Here is a 25,726-nt window from a genome sequence, read left to right on the forward strand (position 1 = left end):
AAAACAATAAATCAAAACCTTAAGCCATGGGGAATTGAAATTGTATTAAAACCTTGTGTGTTGTGGAAATCAAAAGGCGCAGACATAATAGAACTATATATATATATATATATATATATATATATATATATATATATATATATATATATATATATATATATATATATATATATTAATGGCTGTTTAATATCAGTAGAATTTTAAATATATTTCTTTGCGGAGAGCTCCTAATATTGAAAATGTAAATATTGGCACATAAGATATTGGAAACCATGTTGACAATGATTTATTGTGAAATCCACCGGGTACTCAGAAACCACAACTGTACCCGATCTGCTCTATTGAACACATACTCCACTGTCATTAATCATCACAGCACGACTGCAACCTGTACCTGTAATAAACTCATCACACATTCAGATTCAACTGCAAATCAAGGGAATGAATCCGGATAAAGACTGTAACTGGACGGATAACAAAAATGCACTAACACACACGCAGGCCTGTATGTCCATTTTTTTTTAAAAGTGTACATTCATATTCATCCCTTCCAAAGCGCAACGTCTCTTTCTGCATCCCGCCCTTGAAGTTGCAAGGTTGCGTTGTTGTGTAAGAAAACAACTTACCTTTACTAAAAGTCCCCTTTGTTTGAAAACGCATACATCCCCACTGTGCAAAACAAATAAACAAAGGTTCAGTAATATATCCTACATCCTTAAAGTCACAAAAATGTAAAGACTGTTTATGTTTGGCCGAGCCTGTCTGTAATGCCATGCCCCCCCCCCCCCCTTTCACTCTCTCAAATTGCCCATTTGAAGACACACAGCCCGAGCCTGCAGAGGAAGACAATCGCTATAATCTAAACAGCTATGCTGTTGATGGCTAGCGGATGCGGATTAACTCGTCTCCCTCTCTCCCTTTCTTTCCCCCGGCCTCAGTAGCACCCAAGCATTTGTCAGTGGCGCCTGGACCCGGCTGCGAGTGACAGGAGACAAGAGGTACAACATTATCTATTGTAACCCTTTCTCTCTGTTAGCCAGGTAAACTATGCATATGCCTATGGGGTACGAACCCCCGCAATATAGTGTTATCAAGCGAATCTCTGATTTAGGTGGAATGCTGAATGATTTTTTTTGACAGAACGAACAATAATTATTATCATCATCGTCATCCCCACTGTCTTTTACCCACAGGATTCAAAGTAAGCGATGTTTGTTGAGTGTAATTTAGAACACCCGCAAGGCTACCCTTCAGAAGGGCTATCCTTAATCGTTGTCATCAAAAGTCATCACCGAAGCGTTTAGGATAGTCAACGAGAAGCAGCAACCCGAGCTCCCGGTGCTTAATCTCAAGCAACAGCACCGGAAATCAGAGGTTCTGTAAAACGCAGCAAAGAAAAAACAAACAAAAAAACACAAACTTGGATTTGACAGCTCTCAGTCCTGGTTTCAGGTAGTTTCTCTCAATATCGGGCTACACACTGCAACTGGATAAGGTGAAAAACTAAAGATATGGATTTCGTCCAGTTACTTTTTTTAACCTAACTACTCACTTTCAACACATTCTCTGCCACCAATAATAATAATAATAATAATAATAATAATAATAATAATAATAATAATAATAATAATTTGATTAACTAAACATTTGCTTCATGTGCCAAGGTTGCATATATTTCAAAATATTAATGATGCAACACTTTCAACGAAACATGAATATACTCCTGGATACAAAATAAATACATGTTTGGGCATTTTTCTCTGAGGCAAATTATCCGAGAGGAATAAAATGTTACAGCCAGACTGAGTTAAACTAGTTGCAGGAAGGTGCAGTACTTTATTGTACTGGGCAGTTTATTAATGTCATGCAGTTGAAGGTTATGTTGTTCACGTTTTCATTCGCACTGCTTTAAAATCGGACCGATAGTCTTCTACCAGTAACGAAAAAGGTCACTGTATTCACAGTTGTTAAATGCATTATTAGTTCTCAGAAACAAGTTAACGGATTCCATAAACACATACACAGATGTTAATCGATGATTTACAAACAGCAGCAAACACACCCACACACACATGTACAGGCTAAATCATTAAAATAGAGTGCATAACTAATTTCAAATACAGTATTTGAAACACCTCTGACCATTTCAGGACCCCTTGTGGGGCTTCAACCCAACTCATATTATTCGGGTTTAAAAAAAGAACACCACCCTGTAAGCGGATTTCTTTTTAGTTACATCTTCTGTAAATAACTGTGTCTGTTATTGATACAGTCAGATCCCTCGAATGCAATCAGTGAGGATTCCTATCCGTGCACATCACGGAAACTTGACTCCAGTGTTTTTATTTTACTTTCTTGCCCGAGAGAAAGGCTGGGGAAAGGGAAAGTCAAGGAATAAAGCTATTTTGAAAACAGTTTCTGTTTTTTTTTTATGGCACTGCTCAAGTGGCTATATCTTTGTACTATTAACGATACCGGACAATGCTCTCACTCCATATGTAACTAATTAATCTTATCTTATTGGTCGCGTTATCTTTGAAAATGTATTAATTATAGGCCCAATTAATTATGTATTTTGTTCGAACAACTATAGGCCACAATTACATAAAAAGAAACTACAATGAACCACAAACATAAATGGTTGCATACCATTACAGCATGTCAGAGGATATTATATTATAATCACAATTAATCACAAAAGTAAATCAAACATGAATCAGCTTTGATAAAACACGCTGTCAAAATACTGGTAGAATTATGGAAATCTGTAAATTACCAGTGTTGCATTTTTACACATTTTGTTTTAACAGTGCAAATAATAAGTAACACGTTTCGTGGTGTCTCCTATAAACTATTTTTGAAGAAAACTCAGGACAATATAAAAGGTGAAGCCAACTTTTCATCACAGTTATGACAATACAAAGTTTTTACAAGGTTTTCCATTAAGAAGGATTCTGGATTATTATTATTATTATTATTATTATTATTATTAAGTCTAAGACTTTGTAGTTTACGCTTACTTGAAAGTTTAGTAACACTTCTTGCGGCAATTCTAATGTTGTTCTTAACCGAAATCACATACAATTTCACATTAAGCTACGATTAAGTAAACATTACAATTCATGGGGGAAAAAAATCCATAGTTAATATGAATAAATGATTCCTGAACGGGTATAAGAATCATTGCCCATTTAGTCTATGCTAAACGTTAATATAGTCGTTTACATCATAAAGTTACAGTATTTAAGTTGTATATTTCAAAGCAAAACAAATACACAGAAATAGGAGTCATCGTTACCGTGAGTTCAAATAGCCCGAAGTTGTGAATGTCGATTATGGTACAAATTTGTCTCAAAAACCTTTAGATTTATTCTGCCCTTCTGAGTGCTACATTTAATGAAGGGCGATCTGAAACACACACGAGGGTCATCTAACCAAGGGCAGGCCTATTTCATTATTGTTCAGCGTACATGGCTTTTAATGGCAGACCTGTATATAATCGTCTGCATCGTGATCTTTCTGAAAAGATAGCCTTTATAAACCGTTTCTCTTACAAAACAAGGTCATAACTTTTGCATATAACAAATAAACACAAATCTTGGTTGGGTTTACAGAAGTCCTATTATATCGCGGTCCGTAAATGATATATTCTGCTCTGTGGAGATGGTATACAGATAAATACGAGAAGAAAATAGCACCCTGAAGGTATGTAACTCAAACAACCGTACAAAACCACACAAACCTACACGTGTTTGAGGTATCCTTTTGGAACAGTAATCCGTTTCAAAGCACTTGCTGACCACATGTCATTCACGTCATTCACATGTCCACCACACAGGTCTTTCACGACTGAGAGCAACAATCACCGGTAGATGCTGATCAATTAAAGAGACAATATCTGTATTTCTATATGAGAAGTAATGAACTGTACATTATTAGGTTAATGTAGCGGATTGAGACTATAGGACCTGGTTAACAGAACGAAATAACTTATATGGACAATTGCTGCCTATAATATAAAGCATAATACCAATCAATGTGTTGGTCTTTCTTCCACAATATTGTCCATTAAACATGTTATACTTATTTTACCGGAACGTTCCTATACATTATACCTAGCCTAGTGTTTTTGTTGTGTAGGAAATAGGAAAATATATAATAATAAAGACAATCACTTTATGAAAATCTAGAATAAAGCAAATCGTTATATATAAATGTTAAACTCATAACCATTTAAATAAAGATTGATTTATTTAAACACTTTATTCGTCCTTGTTTAAGAGTATAGCAGGTAGCTCGCTCTGTCTGTAGCTCACTATAAATCAACACAGAACTATCGGGAATCTGGCGCCTAAATTTAGACAGTGGAGCTGACTTGTGTGTATGCCAGGCAGAGCGGTTATCTCTACTGCGGTTTTATCTCTTTGATTCAGCTCAGTCCAGCTTTCTCTTTTGAGGATCCATAATCTACAACCTTTTCACAGCCTGTCAGGAGCAAAAGAGGGAGCTAGAAGAGAAGGATGGCAAAGGGGATAGAGGCGAGGATTGGAAGAGGGGTAAAACAGAGAGAGGGGAGAGGGGAGAGTGTCCTCTAAAACGGAAAGGAAACTGATACCGAGAGATTGCTTTAACTAAAGCCGCCAATCAGTTTTTCTTCAGGAATTTTAATTGCTATTGGAGCCTGGCTATCAGTTGATAAGGTATATTAATAAACCCTTGATAAACGCGGTTTAAAAGACGAGCGCGCTCTCTGCACACAAGACAAAAAAAGTATCGGCAGCTTCTAGTCTTGAGTTTTCAGCAAATTGAGATCCTGTAACTTAAATCTTTCGTCCAGCTGTAGTTCTGTCTCCGGGGTTATACGGAAACCTTATGGCACAATTATTTACTGGAAACCCTGCTTTATTTGATTTTAAAATGCCATATAAATAAAGATTATATTGTTATTTTTTCTTTTGTTTTGTTACTGCCAGGCTAAATAAATGTTTGGGCCCGATTTTACTTTGAAGTTTTGCCTGCCTTCAAAATATTATATTAAAAGAAAACGCACTTGAATCAATGTTTTGTTTTGTTTTTTTCCCGCACGTTCATGTCTTAATTCCTAATTTTTCTTTACAGTTTAATATGAAAAGACTACAGTTTCAACGGACTATTAAATGTGAGGAAAAACTGCAACTGTTGCACTATGACCTTTTATAAACATAAAGCCGAAAAACGTAATTTAATTTAATTTAATTAGCACCGTCATAAAAATAGTACTACTACTAATATATATATATATATATATATATATATATATATATATATATATATATATATATATATATATATATATATATATATATGGAAAGGAGAGCATGAATAATTCACCTATAAGATAAGCCGCATTAGCGAGACTAGATTGGAAAAGAAATAGCTGCTATCTATAGGGTATATTTTTATCTAGATCGATCTGTTGGTCTCTATCTCCCTAAATCTGTCTCTTCAGAATAAATTGAAATACGCCCTCACATGAAACTGTATGTAGGCCTACAGGTAAGGAGGCTGCACTAAAACGATATGCTGTGGACTTCACCGGTACCAGTGGATGACAAAACAGAACAATAATTCAATTTAGAGCGTTTCAGAAAAACAGGTGGAGAAAATGCAGGAAGATTGCAGATGAATTATAAGTCGTACTTTGTATGAGTTTCAGTTGTAAAACACGAAGAGTTGATTAAGGAGGCTGATTCACGCTGTTGTCTTGCAGTATCTGCACAGGTAAGTCGTGACTATAGGCCCTATTATTAGAATCTATTATATCTATATTTTTATGGTAAAATAAAATTAACGAACAACAGTAGGCCGATAGTCAATACTTATGTAAGTTTTTGACATTTAATATTTCTGCGTTTTAGAACTACTTACCCTTTTTCTTTCTCCTTAACTCGAACTGTATGGTTTTAAATAAACAGGACACCGCTTTTCAGACGTCTCAATGAAACCATTTATAAATTATACATTTAAAAAAATGCATAAAAAGAAAAGGTCAAGCTAAAAAAAAAAATACGACAACACATTTATTATTCTTTAATTATAGAGGCCGGTTATTTTACATAGCCCTGTAATAATACAGTATCGCTCAGATTTGTCAGTCATGGGAATGTAGCTATATGTAAGATACAGAAGAAAGTCTTTAAAGGGTTCATTACAAATAAAAGAAGCAGGCGCAGCTGCATTCTTGAGGGCAGTATGCGATCCAAAAATATCAGTTTCATTTTGTTTCAGTGTAATAGAACTGTGATTGAATATATCTTACACTCATTAGAGGCATGTATTGATTTACTGTTGTTTAACGTAAAACTGACAGCGTGTTTACATTCTCAAAAAGCTGTTTCTATTATAAGTCATAAATCGTGAGGGAAAACAACACCGGCCATTGTAAACATGACTTTCCTGTAAATATAAATGTCTTTAAAAAAAAAAAAAAAAAATCCGGTAAATAAATGTTTATATTTAAATGGAAAAAAAATCATGAAAAAAAACTCTTGAAAGTATCTCGTCATAACATTAATAGTTTATTCAGAAACCGAACATCATTAGCAATAGAAGTTAACTATGTAGATATATGTATTTCTTTCTTTTAAAAAATAATATTTAATAAAAAAAACAAAACAACAAAAAACATACATAAAATGGAGGTTTAAAATGCTCTGTAGTGTGAAGACCATGCATTTACACTCGGTTCTGTGCCCTTATATCCCTACTATCTTTAATATGGAGTTTTCAGCAGGAATAGTGGAGTAGTGGTTAGGGCTCTGGACGCTTGACTCGTGGGTTCAATCCCAGGTGGGGGACACTGCTGCTGTACCCTTGAGCAAGGTACTTTACCTAGATTGCTCCAGTAAAAACCCAACTGTATAAAGGGGTAATTGTATGTAAAAATAATATGATATCTTGTAACAATTGTAAGTCGCCCTGGATAAGGCGTCTGCTAAGAAATAAATAAATAAATAAATAAATAAATAAATAAATAATAATAATAATAATAATAATAATAATAATAATAATAATAATAATAATAATAATGAGTATTAAACAACACAATTCTGCAAAGCACATGTTTATCCCGCAGAACTAAAGCACATAAAATGAGCCTTTTAAATTCCCTAAAACGTATTTTAGTCAACAGCCATCAAAACAAATCTACTTAATTTAAACGAACGGCTGCATGACAGCTTTTATGTTTTAACATAAGAGTCATTTCATTTTGGGTTTGGATTGTTTTTAGTCTTGTGATTTGAACCTAGGCTACTGTATTTTACTTAGATTACCCAACAAAGATACATTGATACATCAGTATATATTGATAACAACAACAACGTACACATAGTCCACACATAGCTTGCCAAATCAACGCACCAAAACTATAGATTGAAGCTGATAAGACTACATGGGGGTAAAATTAGAAGACATACCCTCAAATGAAAATGCATTTCTAAGGATGTCATCTTTTTCAGTATGGTGCCCTTGATATCTATAATTAAATAGTAATTACACTACTTCAAAAAACTAATACAACTTGTATTGCTTGTAAAATAAGCGTTGGTAATACGTCAATTATACAGACTAATACTACTACTACTACTACTACTACTACTACTACTACTACTACTACTAATAATAATAATAATAATAATAATAATAATAATAATATAAAACTAAAATGTTCTTCAAGTACCGATCAACTCTCAGAGTGTAATTAATGCATCCGGGAAACAGCCAAGGAGGGGTTATCCATCTAGTAATCCATTCACAGCACAGCGTTTCTGGAGATCCTCGTGTCACTCACCAGGCTCACCCCGCCCAACCGGGGTGACGTCATCGTCCCCGAGTGGAGCACAGGCTCACAGGGAGCCGGACTATCAAAAACAGGCACGATCTGCGGCATTTGCTGTACCAAGGAGCACCCGAGACCTTCTCTGCATGCATGGAAACTATCATCTCGGCAGCTTGAGATTTGTTTTTCAGCTTTTCTAGGGGGGGTTAATGTTTTCTCTTTGATGTTTATAAGAAATGAAGTTGATTTAAATACTGGTACAGGTACACAAAGAAAAGAACCATATATGTTTTACTCGTTGTGTTCCTCTCACCAGTGGAGTTATCATTTTGAATGTGTTTAAGCAGAATCTGATAATGCTTCCAAGTCCAGTTACTTCCACACCATTCTCTGTCAAAGATATTCTGAATCTGGAGCAGCAAACTCAACAGCACCAAGCCCTGCACCACCAGCACCCTCGCGCGCACTTGCACCAGGATTTACAGCAACCGCAGCAGCAACACTTCCACACGCCTCCTTCTTGCATGCTCGCCGCTGGGGAGAGCCCTGGCTTCTCGGACGGGGAGGAGAAAATGGCTTATCTTAACTCGCTCTCTGTCTCGCACAGTCACGGGGATGTCAGCCTCTCTCCCGACCTCTATGTCCACACAGCGCTTGAGAATTCCAACGACACCAAACTAGAGGTGGATCCACTAGAGGACCGAGAAACCAGTAAGTGTTTATTATTATTATTATTATTATATATTATCATCAAGATTAGGCTATACTTTCTAGCAATTACAAAATAGTTAACACACTAAAATGTTACCGCAAAGAAAATTAATACATGGTTATACAATAAATCACTTTTGTGGTGACCTCAAAACATACACTGACGTGCTACTGTATATCGTTTAACCCATATTCAGCACACAATATAAATACCCACAACTACTATACATACATTTGTTTGGTTGATTTATGAGCAGTGAGTGTAAGGTCTACATCTCACTTAAATGAGGGCTGTTGAGTTTGGGGCCTGGTTGTTTAAGACAGACAATCGATAGTTTAGTAAAACAGTGGGTGATAAACCAATTAATATCCTAATCGCGTCATGTCAGATCCTGTGATTGTCAGCTGTATTAAACCAGATACTTTTTTTATGACACACATTGTCCTTTCAAATTTAACATCGTGGACTATAGCAAAATACACGTGTGGCAATTAAAGTTTAATATCGTCTGCTTTCATATTTATCGGAATATTTATTTCCATTTCCTTGAAGACTTTTGTTGTACTACAAAGATACTTAGGCTAATTACAATAAATTAACAATGTAGCAATAATCTAAAAGTAGATATGTATATATTTTAATTATAATATCAATCAAATGTTGTGCTATTGTGAGTTATCCCATTACCCGATTCTTGTTTAATATTTACATTTTTTGTGGGCTTAATTCTTAACCGTATTTATGTGTATTCTAAAATATGCATTAGATTGGTTAAAAAAAAGGTTTTGGAAGCGTAATAGACAAGATGTAAGTAAGACATGTATATGTTCATCTTAACTCTATATCATCCAAATCATAAATATACTTAATCCAGAATCCACGTTGTTAGATTTCGTGTGCATTCCTTTGTGTGCTCGTCTTAAGTAATACATCACGACGGCGATCAATTATTTAAAATAGTATACATTTACTTTTAAATGTGAACTAGGTTAGCGTTATACTTGCATCTTTTCCTGTATACAAATAGTGAAATTACTATTTTGTGATATACATTTATTTTAATTATAAGCACTATTTTCCACTTCATTAATCACGTAAGGTCACATTGCCTATATTTTAAAGATGCGAACAGTGATTTAGACCCAAAATCAACTATTTCCATATACTGTATATTAGAGTCCTAAATGTTTATTTGTTATTATTATTAATTATTATTATTATTATTATTATTATTATTATTATTATTATTATTATTATTATTATTATTATTGTTTCTTAATCCTATAGCTAAATTAAGAGCTAAGGGGTGACTAAAGGAGACAATTAGACGGTGTCAGAAGTACTACAAATCCAGCGTTGACGGGTTTGCTTTTTTTCAGAACTGTACATTTATATAAAGAAAGGCCTTTTTCTTTTTTAAGAGTTTATTATAATAAAATTATTCTGTATTATTATTATTAATAATAATAATAATAATAATAATAATAATAATAATAATAATAATAATAATAATAATAATAATAATAATAATATTTAGTAGTAGTAGTAGTAGTAGTAGTAGTAGTAGTAGTAGTAGTATGATACTAGAGTTTATTATTAGTATTATTTTTTGCAGAAAGTTGTCCTGTTAAGAAATCGAAAGATTGTGATGACAGCCGGCAGGACGAATCGGAAAGACCCAAGCAGAGAACCAGGCGGAAACCCAGAGTTCTCTTCTCACAGGCCCAGGTGTTTGAGCTGGAGAGGCGGTTCAAGCAGCAGAGATACCTGTCGGCGCCGGAGAGGGAACATCTAGCCAGCACGCTGAAACTCACTTCCACTCAGGTCAAGATCTGGTTTCAGAACCGGCGGTACAAATGCAAAAGGCAGCGGCAGGACAAGTCGCTGGAGATGGTTGGCCACCACCACCCTCCGCCGCCCAGACGAGTTGCAGTGCCGGTGTTGGTTCGGGATGGCAAGCCTTGCTTGGGGGGCTCTCAGAACTACAATGCTCCCTATACTGTGGGGGCAAACCCTTACAGCTATAACAGTTACCCGACTTACAGTACCTACAGCAGCCCCGCGTACAATTCCAATTACAGCTGCACTTACTCCAGTATACCCCCCATTCCACCCAGCACAGCTACCAACGCTTTCATGAACATGAGCCTCAGCAATGCCGCTCAGCCCCAGACGCATCAGGGGGCCACAGTCTCGCCCTGCCAGGGGACTCTACAAGGGATCCGAGCCTGGTAGCAGTACAGAAATAAATGAATGAATAAATAAATAAATAAATAAATACATGGATGATTCCTATATTAGGTTTTATTTTTATTTGTTGTTTTTAAATACCGCGGAAGTATAAAGAGGCATTTTTCCTCCATCAATGGTTCACAACAGTGGGGCTTTTTTTTTTTTTTTTTTTTTGGACAAAAATATCAGTTATATATTTATGTTTCAAATAGCGTTATTGTATTATGGCTCCAAGGGAAGTATTTAACTCTGTAATGCACATTTATCTGTCACATATGTTAAAATGCTTTGCCAACCCTCAATATTATTATTATTTTTTTAATCCAGACACACAACTAGTATTTTCCATATGTACTGCATTGTGGGTTGCCGGACAGGAAACCAAATTGTGTTTTGTACAATAAACGAAATCTAGTAGCTTTTCTCATTTAAAAAATGATTGGGAATTACAGGGTTAAGCTTCCCTTTACATTATTTCTATAATTCGCTGTACTTTATGCAATAGATATTGTATTATTCTTTGGCCATCAATTTAAAAATAACTATTACACTACATTTCTTTTAATCCTTTATCGAGGAAGTAAATAATATGTATGCATTGAAAACAAAGCAGCGTTTAGTATTTCTATTGCGCAATGGAAACCAATTCAAAAATAAAAGTCGGGTTTCCACGCATAACTTATGGGCTTTGTGACCTCTGGAATAAAAGGTCATTGAGAAGATTATCAGGGGACCGAGGTAATGATGTCAGGATTGTTTCACACGAAACGCCGATACGCGAATTTGTAGCATTCAAGAAAAAGAAAGAAAGAACAACAGCTTTCTTTACGGATTGACAATTTCTTCTCTGGAACTGAATGCACCTTTATTTTACAAGACTCGTACCTCTAAATGATTTCACTGTGCTGTTTTAGCCTGTTTATTGGAGGGGGAAAAACAGTCAAACGTGTGTGTTTGTGTGTGTTTCACTTTTTCTGCATTTGATTTTCTACTATTCCAACCCACGAGAATTTAGACATGTTGCCGGTTGTGAAAACATGTCACAGATATCCGCAAAGCAGCTTCCTGTGATTTTTTTTTAAAAAAAAGAAAACTATCAGCGGCTGCCACAAAGACTTAAAAAAATGCCATTCTTATCTGTTATTTTAACTCATTTGGAATGGGCTGTACCAGTAAATATAAATGCCATAAAATCCGAGAAGCATTTCCAATTGTAAAATGGCTGTTAAGATTTCTTGTAATTGTATACTGTATAGCATGTCTGAAAGTAATGCCTGACGTATTAAGATCGATCTCCTAATTTGTTGTTCAAATGCGCTACATGGAACATAATAAATTGTGGAGGTGCAATATTGTGTAGCTGCTATTATTAAAGGTGACAATTAAAATGTTAACTTATTTTAAGGAAAACTTTTTTTTAAAATGCTAAAATATTTATTTTGTTGGAGAACATACAGATGTCTAGTAGGTATGATTCAAGTCGTATAAATAGGATTCAAGTAAAATACTTAAAAAGGAAACATGTAATTGCCTCGCTCTGCAACGGGATTTGATGTGGTGTGTGTGTGCGTGTGTGTGTGTGTGTGTGTTCTTTACACACAAAGTTTGCTTCATTTCTAAATTTGAAAATAAATCTGTTCGTGTACAGGGAACGCTGACACACATTGAATATATAACTTATACCTTATAAGTATTAATTTTCCCTACCAACAAAATTAAAACACATTAAAACTGCGCGTGGATAATCCACTTTCCTTTTCAAAACAGGAAGTGTTACATCTATCCTCGACGCGGTCTTAATTCCTTTCTTAATCAAGAGCTATTTAGACGTTACTCTTCTCGCTTTGTTAGCCTCTTCTCATTTAGCAAAATGTCTTGCAGTTAGAAAGGGCAGCCCAGCCACACTCAAATTAATTGTCCAAGTGCCAAGTGGTGTGAAAGAGGAAAGTTATTCTACATTGCAGAGCTTTGAGGGTGCGATTAGTCCTCTAGAATACACTGAAAGAAGCAGTTCGAGTTGGGTTGGACGGTATAATAATGGCCTTTAATGGATTCATGAACAAAGGTGTGTGGCAGGAAGCCTGGTCCTCAGCAAAGACAAAAAAGCCCAAGATCTGCTAGATTGACGTCCTTAAATACGCCTCATTGATGCACAGGCGGGCGCATTATTTAGCAGCCTGGTTAATAGGAGGAGGGATAAAAATGTGTTCAGTTTTGTTCTTTCCTTTTTGTATAGCAGAGAAAGGGGTTCTGATTAGGGGGCGCGCTCTCCAGCAGGGTACATCCAGCGCAGGAGAGCTGGAGCTTACAGCGGGAGGCTGTCTGGCTGAATGAAGGGTCATTATTGCTACACGTTTAGTCATTTTTCTATTCCAAAAAAATAGAGACTGCTTGAGAGTGGAGCAATTGTGAGGGACAGTGGAAAGACAAAGCAATCAGGATATAGAAAGCCACAATGAATACGTGCTGCAGTCCACCGTTACTCCCCACTTCATATTTTTTGCAATAAAAGGAGTTGCTGTTATGCATACAAAAAGAAAAATCATCAGGCTGCAATGCTTAGTAAATGAATTGAATCAGAACACACACAGAATAAAAAAAAATACAATAAAACACACATATAAGGCTCGATACACACACTCATATATTTTAAGAAAGTACAAAGACATTTTAACGGTGTAATAGGCCTACGGTTTTTTTAAATATGTCGTTACAATGCCTTTTGCCCTTGCTAACAAATGTAGGCTGTTTAAAATACTAAAGCGGGCTTGCTAGATTATTATGTTATAAAAACAGTAGTAAGCGTTTACTTTTTTTTATCCAACTAAATGCTGAATACATTAGATAAATAACACTGTATAGTAATTATCAACACGGTTTTGAAGAAGAATTTGTATTAGGTGACCCTTACAACATTTCTTTTCAGGCTTAGGAGACTAAAAAGATCATTCACGTGGTCATGTTTCGGGGGGGGGGGGGGGGGGGGGGGGGGAAACAAGTTAATATTAAAAACATATATTGCAGATATTACTTCTAAAGATTTTCAGAAATGTTCTTAATCGGTACTGCCTAAGGATGGGTGTGTGTACACAATGGAATACTACAGGACGAGTTTTAACATTCCAATCAGGGATAAGCTGTCGCATTATGCGTTTAATTATTCCTCCATCAACTACCGGGTCTACAAGAATGTCAGGCGAGAAGCAAAATAACATATAAGCTTGTAGACACAAGTTTGCAAATTCAACTTGTAATGCAAAGTAATCTGAACCCAGAACAACCACAGTAACAATAGGTGCGGGGAATCTGACAAAATATGTCTGAGGGGTTCATACAGTGTTAGTGTGTGTTAAATTCAATTAGACACAATGTTCCACCCTATGCTGTCAAGAACAAGGGAAGTGTTATGAAAGTACTTTTTTGGGGGAAGATTATGTACGCTGCTTACTCGATTCGTATATATCTTAGAATTCCAAGAAACGAAATGAAATCCAGTGTCTGCGTTGGGCTACATTAAAAAGCACAGTGCACACCATGAAGTGCAGTGCCGCTCCCATACAGTACGCTGTACAGTGCCAGTGGGTTCAGACGGGAAGTTGAAAGTATGCAGTCAAAGTTTAAGTTGAGTACAGGCAGAGGAACATTAAACAGACAGTTATATCCGTCAACGAGGAAGTGGAAACATAACAGAGCAGAAAATAATAATAATACCAGTAATGATAATCCAGTCTAACAAATTTAGCTTTCAGGAAAATAAAATTTTAAAAAAAAAATATCTAGAAATGATTTGTATTTGAACCTGTATGGCTTACCTTTACTCATCATGATTAAAGAACCCCCGGATTCTACAACGTTTGCTAATGGCACCAAGAACACATTCAAAACATAAATACATTGTAGAAGCATTTAAGAAAACATGCATATAAAAAACAAGGAAAAAAACAGTGTAACCTTTTTTTAATGGTAACTGTATGCACATTTGCTATAGACTACAATATTTTTCACACTATAACTATTTCATAGATTTTTTTTAAAGCAGTCTATTAGGCCTGTGCTGTGTTTTTTGTTAAGCTTTTTTTTTTTTTTTTTTGATCATATTTTACAGCTTCTGGCTATAGTTTTGGGGCTCGGTTCTATATTGCGAGATTGTAAATTCAAATTAGGTTTTTCGACCTGCAATCTCCATCAGTCACCTGTTTCTATATTCGAGTCAAATTGTATTGTCGTGTTTCAATGACTAGCCATGTCTGAAAATACATGAACCACGCACCACAAGGAATGTAATTTGAATGGTCTTGGAAACCAAAATATAATGAGCCTAATTATTAAGGGGGATTGTGGGTTGTGTTAGGAGGCAAATCCGTAAAAGCATCTGCCCAAACAACAACAAAAAAGAAAACATTATACTGGCAGCGCTAGCTTACAGATAATAACAATAAAAAGGCGTTTTTAAAAAGTATTTTCAGCTTCCATCAACTTAAAATATGCAGATGTAGCTTGAACCTCAAACTGCAGTGTATCGACGATAATGTAAATAACACCAAGCTCCAGACAATAAACGTGTTCCTGTTTACAGGTAAGAACTCAACTTTCCTATGATGAATACGATCATTTTCGTTATGGTAGTTGTATTTTGTATTAGTTTATTTATTTGCACAAAGGTCATTTTGCTGTTTTAAGTTTACTGTTTCAATTTAAAATGAAACGTTAAGCTGCAAGTATAAACCTCAGTGTGATTACATTAGTAAATAACACGAGCTATGGTGAATTACAAACTTAAACCATTTTCCGGTGTTTTGGATACAGCAGCTTAGTGCATCCTCCTCTATCTTTGTCCATCCGTTTGCCATTTTTCTCAGGCTGTATACAAATTTGTCAGCCGGGGTCTTTAAGCGTCACGTACGTTCACTTCTCATTGGTCCGTTTCCCTAGTAAGGTGCGTGCAGCTCCAGGGTCTGCTCAACATTACCAATCAGTGGAGCCTGATCCAGATCCTCGTAGTAAATAAAACACCATCTCATGATCCGGCTCCAGTGATCCAGGATCTGATCCCATTTTTCTTCCCATTGACTTCTATACTGACTAGTGATTATACCAATACATTATCAAGGAATAAAAGTAGTGTGGCAGCAGTGTGGAGTAGTGGTTAGGGCTCTGGACTCTTGACCAGAGGGTTGTGGGTTCAATCCCCGGTGGGGGACACTGCTGTTGTACCCTTGAGCAAGGTACTTTACCTAGATTGCTCCAGTAAAAACCCAACTGTATAAATGGGTAATTGTATGTAAAAATAATGTGATATCTGTATAATGTGAAATAATGTATAATGTGATATCTTGTAACAATTGTAAGTCGCCCTGGATAAGGGCGTCTGCTAAGAAATAAATAATAATAATAATAATAAAAAGTGTTAGTACCCTTGCAATGTTAGGGGCACATTTCCCCATCATTGAAAAAATGAGGGGGGCAAGTCCCCCGCGTCCCCAGTGTAAATTACACCTATGCCCTACACACTCTCAGCAGAAGAAGAGAAGGTCACTATAATCTTAGCGCCTTTCATACCATAATATCTCAACGCGTTTTACACATGGTTAGAACAGAAATAAGTCTACATTATAATAGAATAATAGGCTACACAATTTTAATAATAATATCAATACATAGTGATAAAAAAACATGTAACAGATACTGCGCACACATCTTCCGATGCCCTCTGTCGCAGTAATTGTCTTAGCCTATGTTGTAAATACCGGCACACTGCATACATTAGAGCAGCCTCGGTTCAATACGGGAAATGTGTTCTTGCTGTTGTGAAATACGACATTTAATACGACCAAGTAGTGTGAGCAACAATATATAGAAACGCTGCCTCTGTCGTATTGTGCTCCCGACTTCGTTCTAGCCTGATACGACATCGTATTGGTATATAAACGAGCCCCTGTTCTCAAAGGTAAATCGATCGATTTTACATTTTCTTTAACATGCTATACCAGTTCTGTGCGCAACGCAGAACCATTTTTTTTCTAATCGCTTTTCTCCTGTGAATCCCCATGCTTAAACTTATTAGATTTGTAAACAGTGGTGACAGCGCCAGCTAGAGCAGAAAGCAACCATGGTTTATGCGTGTTTAGACCCCAGCATTAATTCTGACTTGAATGCTTAGACAAGAGGCAACCTCTTCGTCAAAACTAAAGCATTGTTGTCACTGTTATACAGGCCACTGTATCGCTTTGAACAATCCATTACTCGACCCGAGTTTTATTTATTCATCCAACTATTTCATTATTTTAGGAGAAGAAAAAAAAAACATTCAATTTGTTATAATGTGTAAAACATCTGTATTTGTTCTTATTTATTTTATTTTTGTTTAAATTATCGTCACAATCATTACTAAGTAGCTTTGCAATGCCACACAATTTGCTTTCATTCAGGCCAGAATGTCCCTGTCAAGATATGTTTGTATTTCAGCGAGATATCCCATGAATTAATGAGGCTTGGGTGGTTATTATGAAGTGTGTGGCACCTAATAGATGAACGTCACTTGAGTTCAATATCTATTCACCACGGGGTCATAGACAGACCAATTCATTTTCAAATTCTTATTTCTCAAACTAGAAATCTTTTTTTTTTGTTCTCACATCTATTGGATTGCAACCGCTTGGGCTCAGGAAGAAGACAGAGTGTGCCATGCAATCCGCAGACACCTAAATGCACTTATGCTATTAAGGAGATTAATTAGAAAGCAAACAAAGACAGGGCAAGACTTGGATCTGACTTATAGCAAAGGAGTACACGTACCATTTCCACTGGATATTACATTGTAGGACATACCTGGTGTCAAGATTGATGAAGGTAAATAGAGCAGGTGACAGTGTGGCGATGCCTGAGGAGGGACCTCACCACTTCACTGACAGAGTTTCTCTGAGGAAGGGCTGAGATCGGTATCTGTGCAACGGCTACAGCTCACCCGGTCTCCTCACAGTCTCCTTTTTGGGTTCCCAAAACAACTTTAAACAATAGGTCTCCTCGGCAAACCTTTCAAGAAAAGAAGAAACAAAAACAAAAGACCAATATACGCAGGAATGGGAAAGGTCCACTTATACACCTAGGGGACTTATGTGCTGGTTAAATCTCTAACAAATATCCTTACAAGACGTATTCGATCAACCCCACCCAATTTCTCCATTCTTGAAAGAATAGTCAGTTTCCATCATATGTAACATAGGTACGCTTATATAAATGCTGGTCTATCTTTGACGTGTCTTTAGTATCGATACTTGCTGTGTTTTACTGTAAGTGGTATTCAAGACAATCCAACTCGCTTTTAAGAGATCTGAGCCCAGTTCCAGTGTTTATCATGTTACTGCAAGTTGTCTGGTTTAAGTTTCTGTTTAAAATGTAGGTTTGTGGCTTTCTTTTGAAAAGACAGACACACTCCAATTTTGGATACTGGAAAATAATCAATTTCCATTAAATCCATTAATCCCCACACTTTCTAATAAATGTGATCATTGTTTTAATTCCAGTGTTACGAACTCCTGTTTCTTATACTGAATAAAGGTTCTTCAGATTTTCATGACGTTCGACAATTATTTAGGAAATATATCCAAATAAAAGTATTCAAATAGCCAAAAAAGCAGCAGTGTAAGAGAATAATATATAATTATATAAATAATATATAATTACATAAATTATTAACTGGCAAAGCCTAAGGGTCTCCAAAGCATTTTATGTCAACAAATATTGTTTCTATAGCACAACTGAAATTGGAAAATGTCTTCCAAGAATAACGCTGCTGATTTCTTTCGTGAAGAGGGGTCTTTAAGACCAACTTTCCCGCACATTTCATTCTTATCTTCTTTCTGTACATTTACATGAATGTACTAGGATACTGTAGTTTTAACACACTATCATAATATTTTGATGGGAGGAAATTGAAATGGTTTGTATCTAGGATTACACTAATCGACCGTACATGTTATACTGTTGGACCACACGAAGAAAAGAGGTCAAGAGTAGTCTGCTCGATAGCCTAAATAAATTAGTCTCAGTGAGATAAGAGTTATCTCTATAGCGAGGGATATATTTCTGCAACTGTAGGACATGACAACCAGTAACAGGAGCATATGACCGTAAAAACAAAACAAAAAGAAAACGCCATGTGGTGATTGTATGAGGTCTGTTTTTTTGGTTTTTGTTTTTTGGGCTATGCCAACTGGTGTTTGTTGTGTTAAACTTACACAACAAAAGTAGTCACATCCTGTTTATTTTATATATATATATATATATATATATATATATATATATATATATATATATATATATATTTATTCTTGGATTTGGATGCATTTCGGAACAGAACTGAAACATTCTCACCTTCAAAACGTCATATGAACGATATTGATATCTAACATTTCTGTATTATAGGACTGTATGCGCAAATATAAAAAAGGTAGTCTACATTTTAAAACGCGAAAAATTGAGAATTGATTAAGAAAAAGATATACAAAGATAAAGACTGACTGCCATTTCAAATGCTTTAAATCTTAAAGTCCGCACCGTGTCACAAACAGAATATATAGCCTAATGTTCATTCTAAAACATATTTGCTGTAGCCTATATGTGTGAATCCATGCAAAATGTAATATAAAAATGACACCGTGTAATTCATGCTACCAGTGGCGAGGTTATATTACACATTACTGTTTAAGGTAGAACTAGAAAACTGTAATTTCAAAAACGTAATTGAATTTGATAGGATTGTGTACAGTAGGCCTATGCAGGCAGATGTCAAAGTGCAAGATAAACCAAACTGCGCTGGAGCGTGACGTAACTCAGTTTGGCATTCCTTACCTGCTTCATTCCGCCTTTATCACGTCACGTGCTAAGCGTCTTTTTTAAAGTGGGTCAGGTTAACCAAATCAGAGCACTATATGATGTTTGTGACGTGATTCCTGAAAAATGAAAGAAACTTCATCAAACAGGTGACGGAGAAAAATACAAATAATGACAAAAACAATAATTGATAGGCTATATTTGATGGTGAATTTAATATGCGACAGATAATTGGACTGGACGCAAATAACCCGGGAAATAAATAAGTAAAATAAAATAGGTGTAAAGATGAAGAAGTCAACATCCGGCCTGCACGGACACCTTTCTAAGGCTACGCTTGTCCATTTTCTGTGGGTTAACATTATTATTATTTACAATGTATTGTTTGTTTTTTCATAAATTGACTGCCCATGAGACGTGTTTCCTTTTCTAGTCTGTAAGTTACAGCTGTCTGCACAAAACGAACCCATGAACCATGTTGATGTTCTGCCATTATGCTAAGCAAATTTCAGCTGCTCGTGGTATTTGTCTCGTGTGTGCGTGCGTGTTGTGTGTGCCAGATTGGTTATAGACTGCTGCTTATCTGATGGGTTTTATTTCACCAGGCGTTCTTTTTGTGATTGGTTCTCTTGTCACATATGGAATGGAGGCGCCCCGACAGGACGGTGCAAGATTGAGTCTAATCCTTTTCACAATGCTCAGAACAGTGATAACGTTTAATTTCACATTAGTTTTACTATACTTTACACTGCAGTGTAACACTTGTTATTTTCTGTGCGTCTTAAACCGTTAAGACAATTTCTATAATCACCTCAAAAGTGTAAAAAAAGGCCTTTGTTGTTAACTTAAACACTGCTAAGCATAATGAGTAATTAGTTGACAAGTGATATCTCTCTGCCATTCCCTTTCATTAGCATTCCCAGCTTTTTTCCTGCTTGCCAAATACTGTAGTTTACTACCTATCGCCCCACCGTTCTCTCCATCGTGCTTATAATTTAAACTTGAACTTTTAACATTACATTTCTGCCTACATTAGTGTTTATTTTGGTCAATCATACATGTTTCAATCAACTAATTAGAAATACAATTAAGAATTAAACCAAATTTGTATGCAACAGATATGAAATACATGTGTATATGTATGTTTATTTAAGTGCAACACTTGTGTGTTACTCTGCATTCCTTTACACTGAACACCAAGTTAGATGTTTGAAATCGTTTGCATAAAACGTATGGATTTACTGTTTTACGTGTAACTTACAATCACTTCTAAACAGATACACCCATTGGTGAGTTTCTCGCCACCAAGAATCAATGTGATTCTCCAGCCCTCGGAGACGACTTCTACCGGCTTAGCTTCAACAGTGATGGGTTAAATGTAATCAGCGCATGCGTCTTTTTTTTCTCTCCCAATGACGAGGACTTTAATTTGCGCCTAATTTCTGTTCCATATGCGAACTGAAACTAAATACCGTCTCAATGAAAGCCTTGTTTGTCCCGTTGGGATTTGATGTGAGATTAGCAGCTAATTGTTGGATAAAGGAAATACAGCTGTTTCCAAGACAGTGATTCTCAAACATTGTTTTCCAGAATCAGCACGTAGGCCTACATCCCAGCTGTCTGCTTGTTTAGTTCTCTGTGTTGCTTCTGGGACACCCGGGCTTGTGTTCCTGTGCTGAGCTCTGCAAAAAAAAAAAAAAAAAGATGTTTCGCCAATAAATGACCCAAAGACCCCCCAGAAACAAAGCTGATTAATGTATCAAAGAGTCGTTTAATATTTATTCTGTACATGAGTTTACATGATAACTATTAGCAAACCAAATTATACAAACAGTGACAGGAAATGTCGCATGCTGAACTATAGCAGTATTGCGAAAGTTTTTTTTTTTTTTTCTTTAAACTATGCGCGCAAGGGCTGGTTTGTTTAAATTACAACCACACAAAATAACTCCACAAATCGGTTAACAAATCAAAAGTACATTTTTCTTCGCAGTGTTTTTGGAGCGATAAACGAAGTCTGGGATAAGCTCCGATTAGTCAGCGTGTCGTACATACAGACTACTGCCTTGCCAAATAAATAATAATAGCAAAAACACCGGCGTTGTAATTCCATGCAGAAATCCATAATTTTGGAAAGAGGTGACCAAATCAAAGTCACAGCCAGCAATTGTAAGCTATATTGGTCTTCTTTATCAACCGGAAACAAAACACTCATGACAACAATATGGGAACCATATCAGGTCTGAGGTCAAGGTTGTTCTTCAGACCTGGAAATATGACGTCAGTATCAAACGTTATCTGAGATATGGGGTTGATAGTGCCAAAAGAGCCGAGGCGGGTTTTACTGAGCGGAGTGCTATAATACACCCCCAAAGGACATTGTTGAGTCACGTTTGGTCTAAGTTGTCGAGTCTTCTTAAAGTGAGTTTGTTAAAAACGTCCACGTGCTTTTCAGTGCTTAGCATCATGCCTCAGATCCAGGCTACTGACAACAAGTTCATCTAGTAAAATAAATCATTTCTCACCAAACTATAGTCAGAGCAAGATCCTAAATGTCGATAAACAGTAATAATATTGCCTTTGCTATAGCCTGGTGAGTACGACCACAGGGAAACAGTTGTTCAGGAGGCTCTTCAGTATGAAAGTGTCTTAAACCGACCAAGTTATTCAGAGATATGTTGCCACTAGTGAATATTGGACCTATAGTTGAGCTAAATATCCGTATTAATAAAGGACAGTCTGGCAGAATAACAGAACATCCGACCAAGATATCCGTCACATCTATGTGCTTTTTATAACACGCTTTAAAACGCCCGGAGTACTGAACCCAACACCTGGGTTCCAATGCTAGTTCTATGCGTGGCATTTGCGTAGCAGAACCCACAGGTTCACATTATTTTAAACTGGATTCAGGTTTTTTTTTTTTTTCTGGAACTGGCAGATCAAATTTAGCATACTAGACAAAACTGTAATTTTATTATTTGTCAAATATGTTTTAAAACCATATAGCCTATGTGAAAGCGAATAAAACGAATTTAGCTCGGCTCTTGGAAACAGATTTAACACCAAACATATAAGCAACCACATGCTTATCCGTAACATGCTACCTCCCTCTTGCGGTTAATAATAGTAAAGCTTTTAATAACTTCAAACGTTTAATCTTTATTTACAATATTTGCCAGCAGACCCGGCGCGTATTGGAGACAGGCGATTATTTGAGACCCGGCAATTATTTGAAGTTTTATGTTATTTATGTTTCTCATAAATAGAAAACTTTGCCACACACAGCACAGGTACTCAATGAAGCTGCGAGAGCTATATATATATATATATATATATATATATATATATATATATATATATATATATATATATATATATATATATATATATATATATATATATTCGTGTAGCTATAGTTAATGCATTTTAGTTTTAAAGTTTTAATAAATTTTAAGTTGCAGACATAAAGAACATAATTGATATCCCTTTTTTAAATTAAATATATGTATTTATCTTCGAAACACGCGTTAGTTTAGACTACAACGATTATGACGTATTGATTTTGCAAATGGTTCGCTACTGGCCAACGGTTTGTAATAAACTGAGTGTGTGAAAAATTACATCCCACCCGACAAACTACCAGAGATCCTGTTCTAAATCTGAGACAAATAGAAGACAAACGGCTCTTAGGGCCCTAATACTAACTAGATTTCCGCGATATTTATCAGGGTGCATAAGCCCTTCCAGCGCGTAAATAGCGCGTAAATCAAGTGAGAATAGGGCAACATTTTGCAATAATTATTACAGATTAAACACAAGATGGTTGATTTCTTACTGTTTTCATTGCTTCTCCATTATTGGTGTAACATTGTTTTTGAGTAAAACTTTTTTTTTTTTTCATATTGGCCTTGTTTAACATTTTTCTCACCAAACATGATCTCACAGTAAACCCAATGTTTACACAGTAAGCACACACTATAAAAGCTAATAATAAGGATTGTATTTGTGAGTTTGCAAATATTCAACGATAGGCTATGTATATACAAAAATCTTACTGCAGCATTTCACCCAGCTTTTGGGCAGTTCATGTTAGAATTTTATATTATGAGACGAGAAATATAATTCCACAAGGTGGCGCTAACTCCTCAATCATTGATTTCCTATATTACTGGTAGTTATATTTATTTCTGTATTATTAAAAGGTACACTGTTGCAAAGTCATTATGATCAATTAGTGGGAAAAAAAGTATGGTTTACATTTTATTTTAGGCAAACAGATATCACAAAAGCGACATGGACAATAAGCGCATACATAACACTCATGTCTATATATTGTACATTGTCCCGCATACACAGAATGTTGGATTGCTTAATAATATATTATTAATACTCGTTTTGATGACCATTGTTAGTCTCAACTAAAATGATAATTTCAGTCACTCACCGCTGACTAAATGCACATATGGCAGGAAGACAGACGATTTTGTTTATATTAAGTGTAAATTACTTTAAAAAACGATCTTTCAAATTGCAAAATGAATACCATAACACATCTGTACCCAAACGGCCTTGCAATAAGTATCTGCTAGTATGTGTATGTATTCCGTTGACTAGCCCTTGCTCATGCTATATACAGTAGTAAAGTTTCTTACCACAGCAGTGTGCATTCCATTCCATACTATACCTTCTCATGACCCAGCGTGCGCTCCATGTACCTTCACAAACCCCAGTTTATTTTTTTTTTTAAGCATGACTGTTTCTTCTAAACTGTATGTTGTTTAATTTTTTTGCAACTTGCTTTTGACAGATGCACTGCATTTGGCTGAAATCGGCACATACTGGTGCTGTTTTCTTTCTACAAGCATCCTCGCTCACTGCTCCTCCATAACTGGAGCACAGCGAGGTGGAATAATTGAACCTGGCTGACCTTAAAGCTCCCAGATCAACTCAATCATACTGTGACGTCAGCATAGGGGCAGTACCAAACGAAAACACCTGTTATATACATTGCGGTTCATCATTTGATTTGTAAAATTCGTAATTTTTTATTATACACATATTATTAGCCACTGGTACACACACACACACACACTATGTATATATATATATATATATATATATATATATATATATATATATATATATCACAATTTGCCAATAAGATTAACTATAGCTGAATCTACATGACACGAGCATGAAATAGATCACTTTTCTTACAATACAGTGTAGATTCGAGCTAAGTAACTAAACCAGGGTTGAATGCCGGTGTCATGGCTGATCACGGCTGATCCACTGATCCGATTCTCTATACACCCTCTCACTGCCCTTGCACATCAGCTGTTGTAGCACTGAGACTGATACACGTTTATACTACAAAAGTGCAAACATTACAGACGCTCAGAGCCAACATTTGGGAATGAACCGCTTTATAATGAGGGCAGTGGTGGCAGCTGGTACTTATAACATACAAAATGATGTACTCGGTCTAAATGACTACCTTCTTACAAGTAAGCCTTTAAACATATTAACGTCTTTGCATGTATATAATAAAACAATGTGCAGACTTATTGGATTACCTGTCAGTCAATGCACTGACTTGTTCCCAGATCTGTGAATAAGCTTGAATCCGTCCAGCGGCATACAAATGTTATCAACCAACCTTGATGATGCAGGTGTCACTCAGCGACAATTGTCAATGAGTTGGTAATTAGGTACCGATACAGATATAAATTGACGCACTGTGGGTCAATTGCATCGTAAAAAATGTAGTCCACTGATGTGTTTAACTAGTGGATTTAACAGGTTTAGTCCACTTGATTGGACTAAAATTACACCTGCTAATCCCCATTGCAGTGTACCAGAAGTTAATAATCGCAGGTAAATTAGATTAAACAAACTCCTGATTGCAGTGTAGCCTACCCAGTCAGATTCGTGAAGATCCTGCACAAGTGGATTCATTTAGTACTATGAAGGACTACGATTCCTCGTCCTAAGTATTTACTGCTTTAAATGTTTTGCAGGGACAGCTACATTTAAGTATATGGGGTGAATCAAAACTTCTGGCCACAGCTGCATAGGTTAGTCCTCTTTATCGGTCTAATTTATTCCACTTGTTCTGATCAGTTAAA

General features: G+C 36.0%; 1 protein-coding gene and 1 long non-coding RNA gene across 2 annotated transcripts; one reads left to right on the plus strand and one right to left on the minus strand.

Moving 5' to 3' along the window:
- Positions 1-640: 640 nt before the first annotated feature.
- Positions 641-25,506, minus strand: LOC131737437 (uncharacterized). Its single transcript, XR_009329041.1, has 5 exons — positions 25,175-25,506; positions 20,857-21,277; positions 19,614-19,714; positions 17,592-17,795; positions 641-669 (listed from the first exon to the last, which is right to left on the minus strand). It is a non-coding gene; the product is annotated as an uncharacterized LOC131737437 (long non-coding RNA).
- Positions 7,713-12,137, plus strand: nkx2.3 (NK2 homeobox 3). The gene is made up of 2 exons (XM_034025617.3): positions 7,713-8,530; positions 10,147-12,137. Exons 1-2 carry the CDS (start codon positions 8,176-8,178, stop codon positions 10,764-10,766), a joined length of 975 nt encoding a protein of 324 aa, XP_033881508.1. The 5' UTR covers positions 7,713-8,175; the 3' UTR covers positions 10,767-12,137.
- Positions 25,507-25,726: the final 220 nt, after the last annotated feature.

Source organism: Acipenser ruthenus, chromosome 7 (assembly GCF_902713425.1).
Source record: "Acipenser ruthenus chromosome 7, fAciRut3.2 maternal haplotype, whole genome shotgun sequence".
In the NCBI taxonomy this organism is placed as follows: Eukaryota; Metazoa; Chordata; class Actinopteri; order Acipenseriformes; family Acipenseridae; genus Acipenser; species Acipenser ruthenus.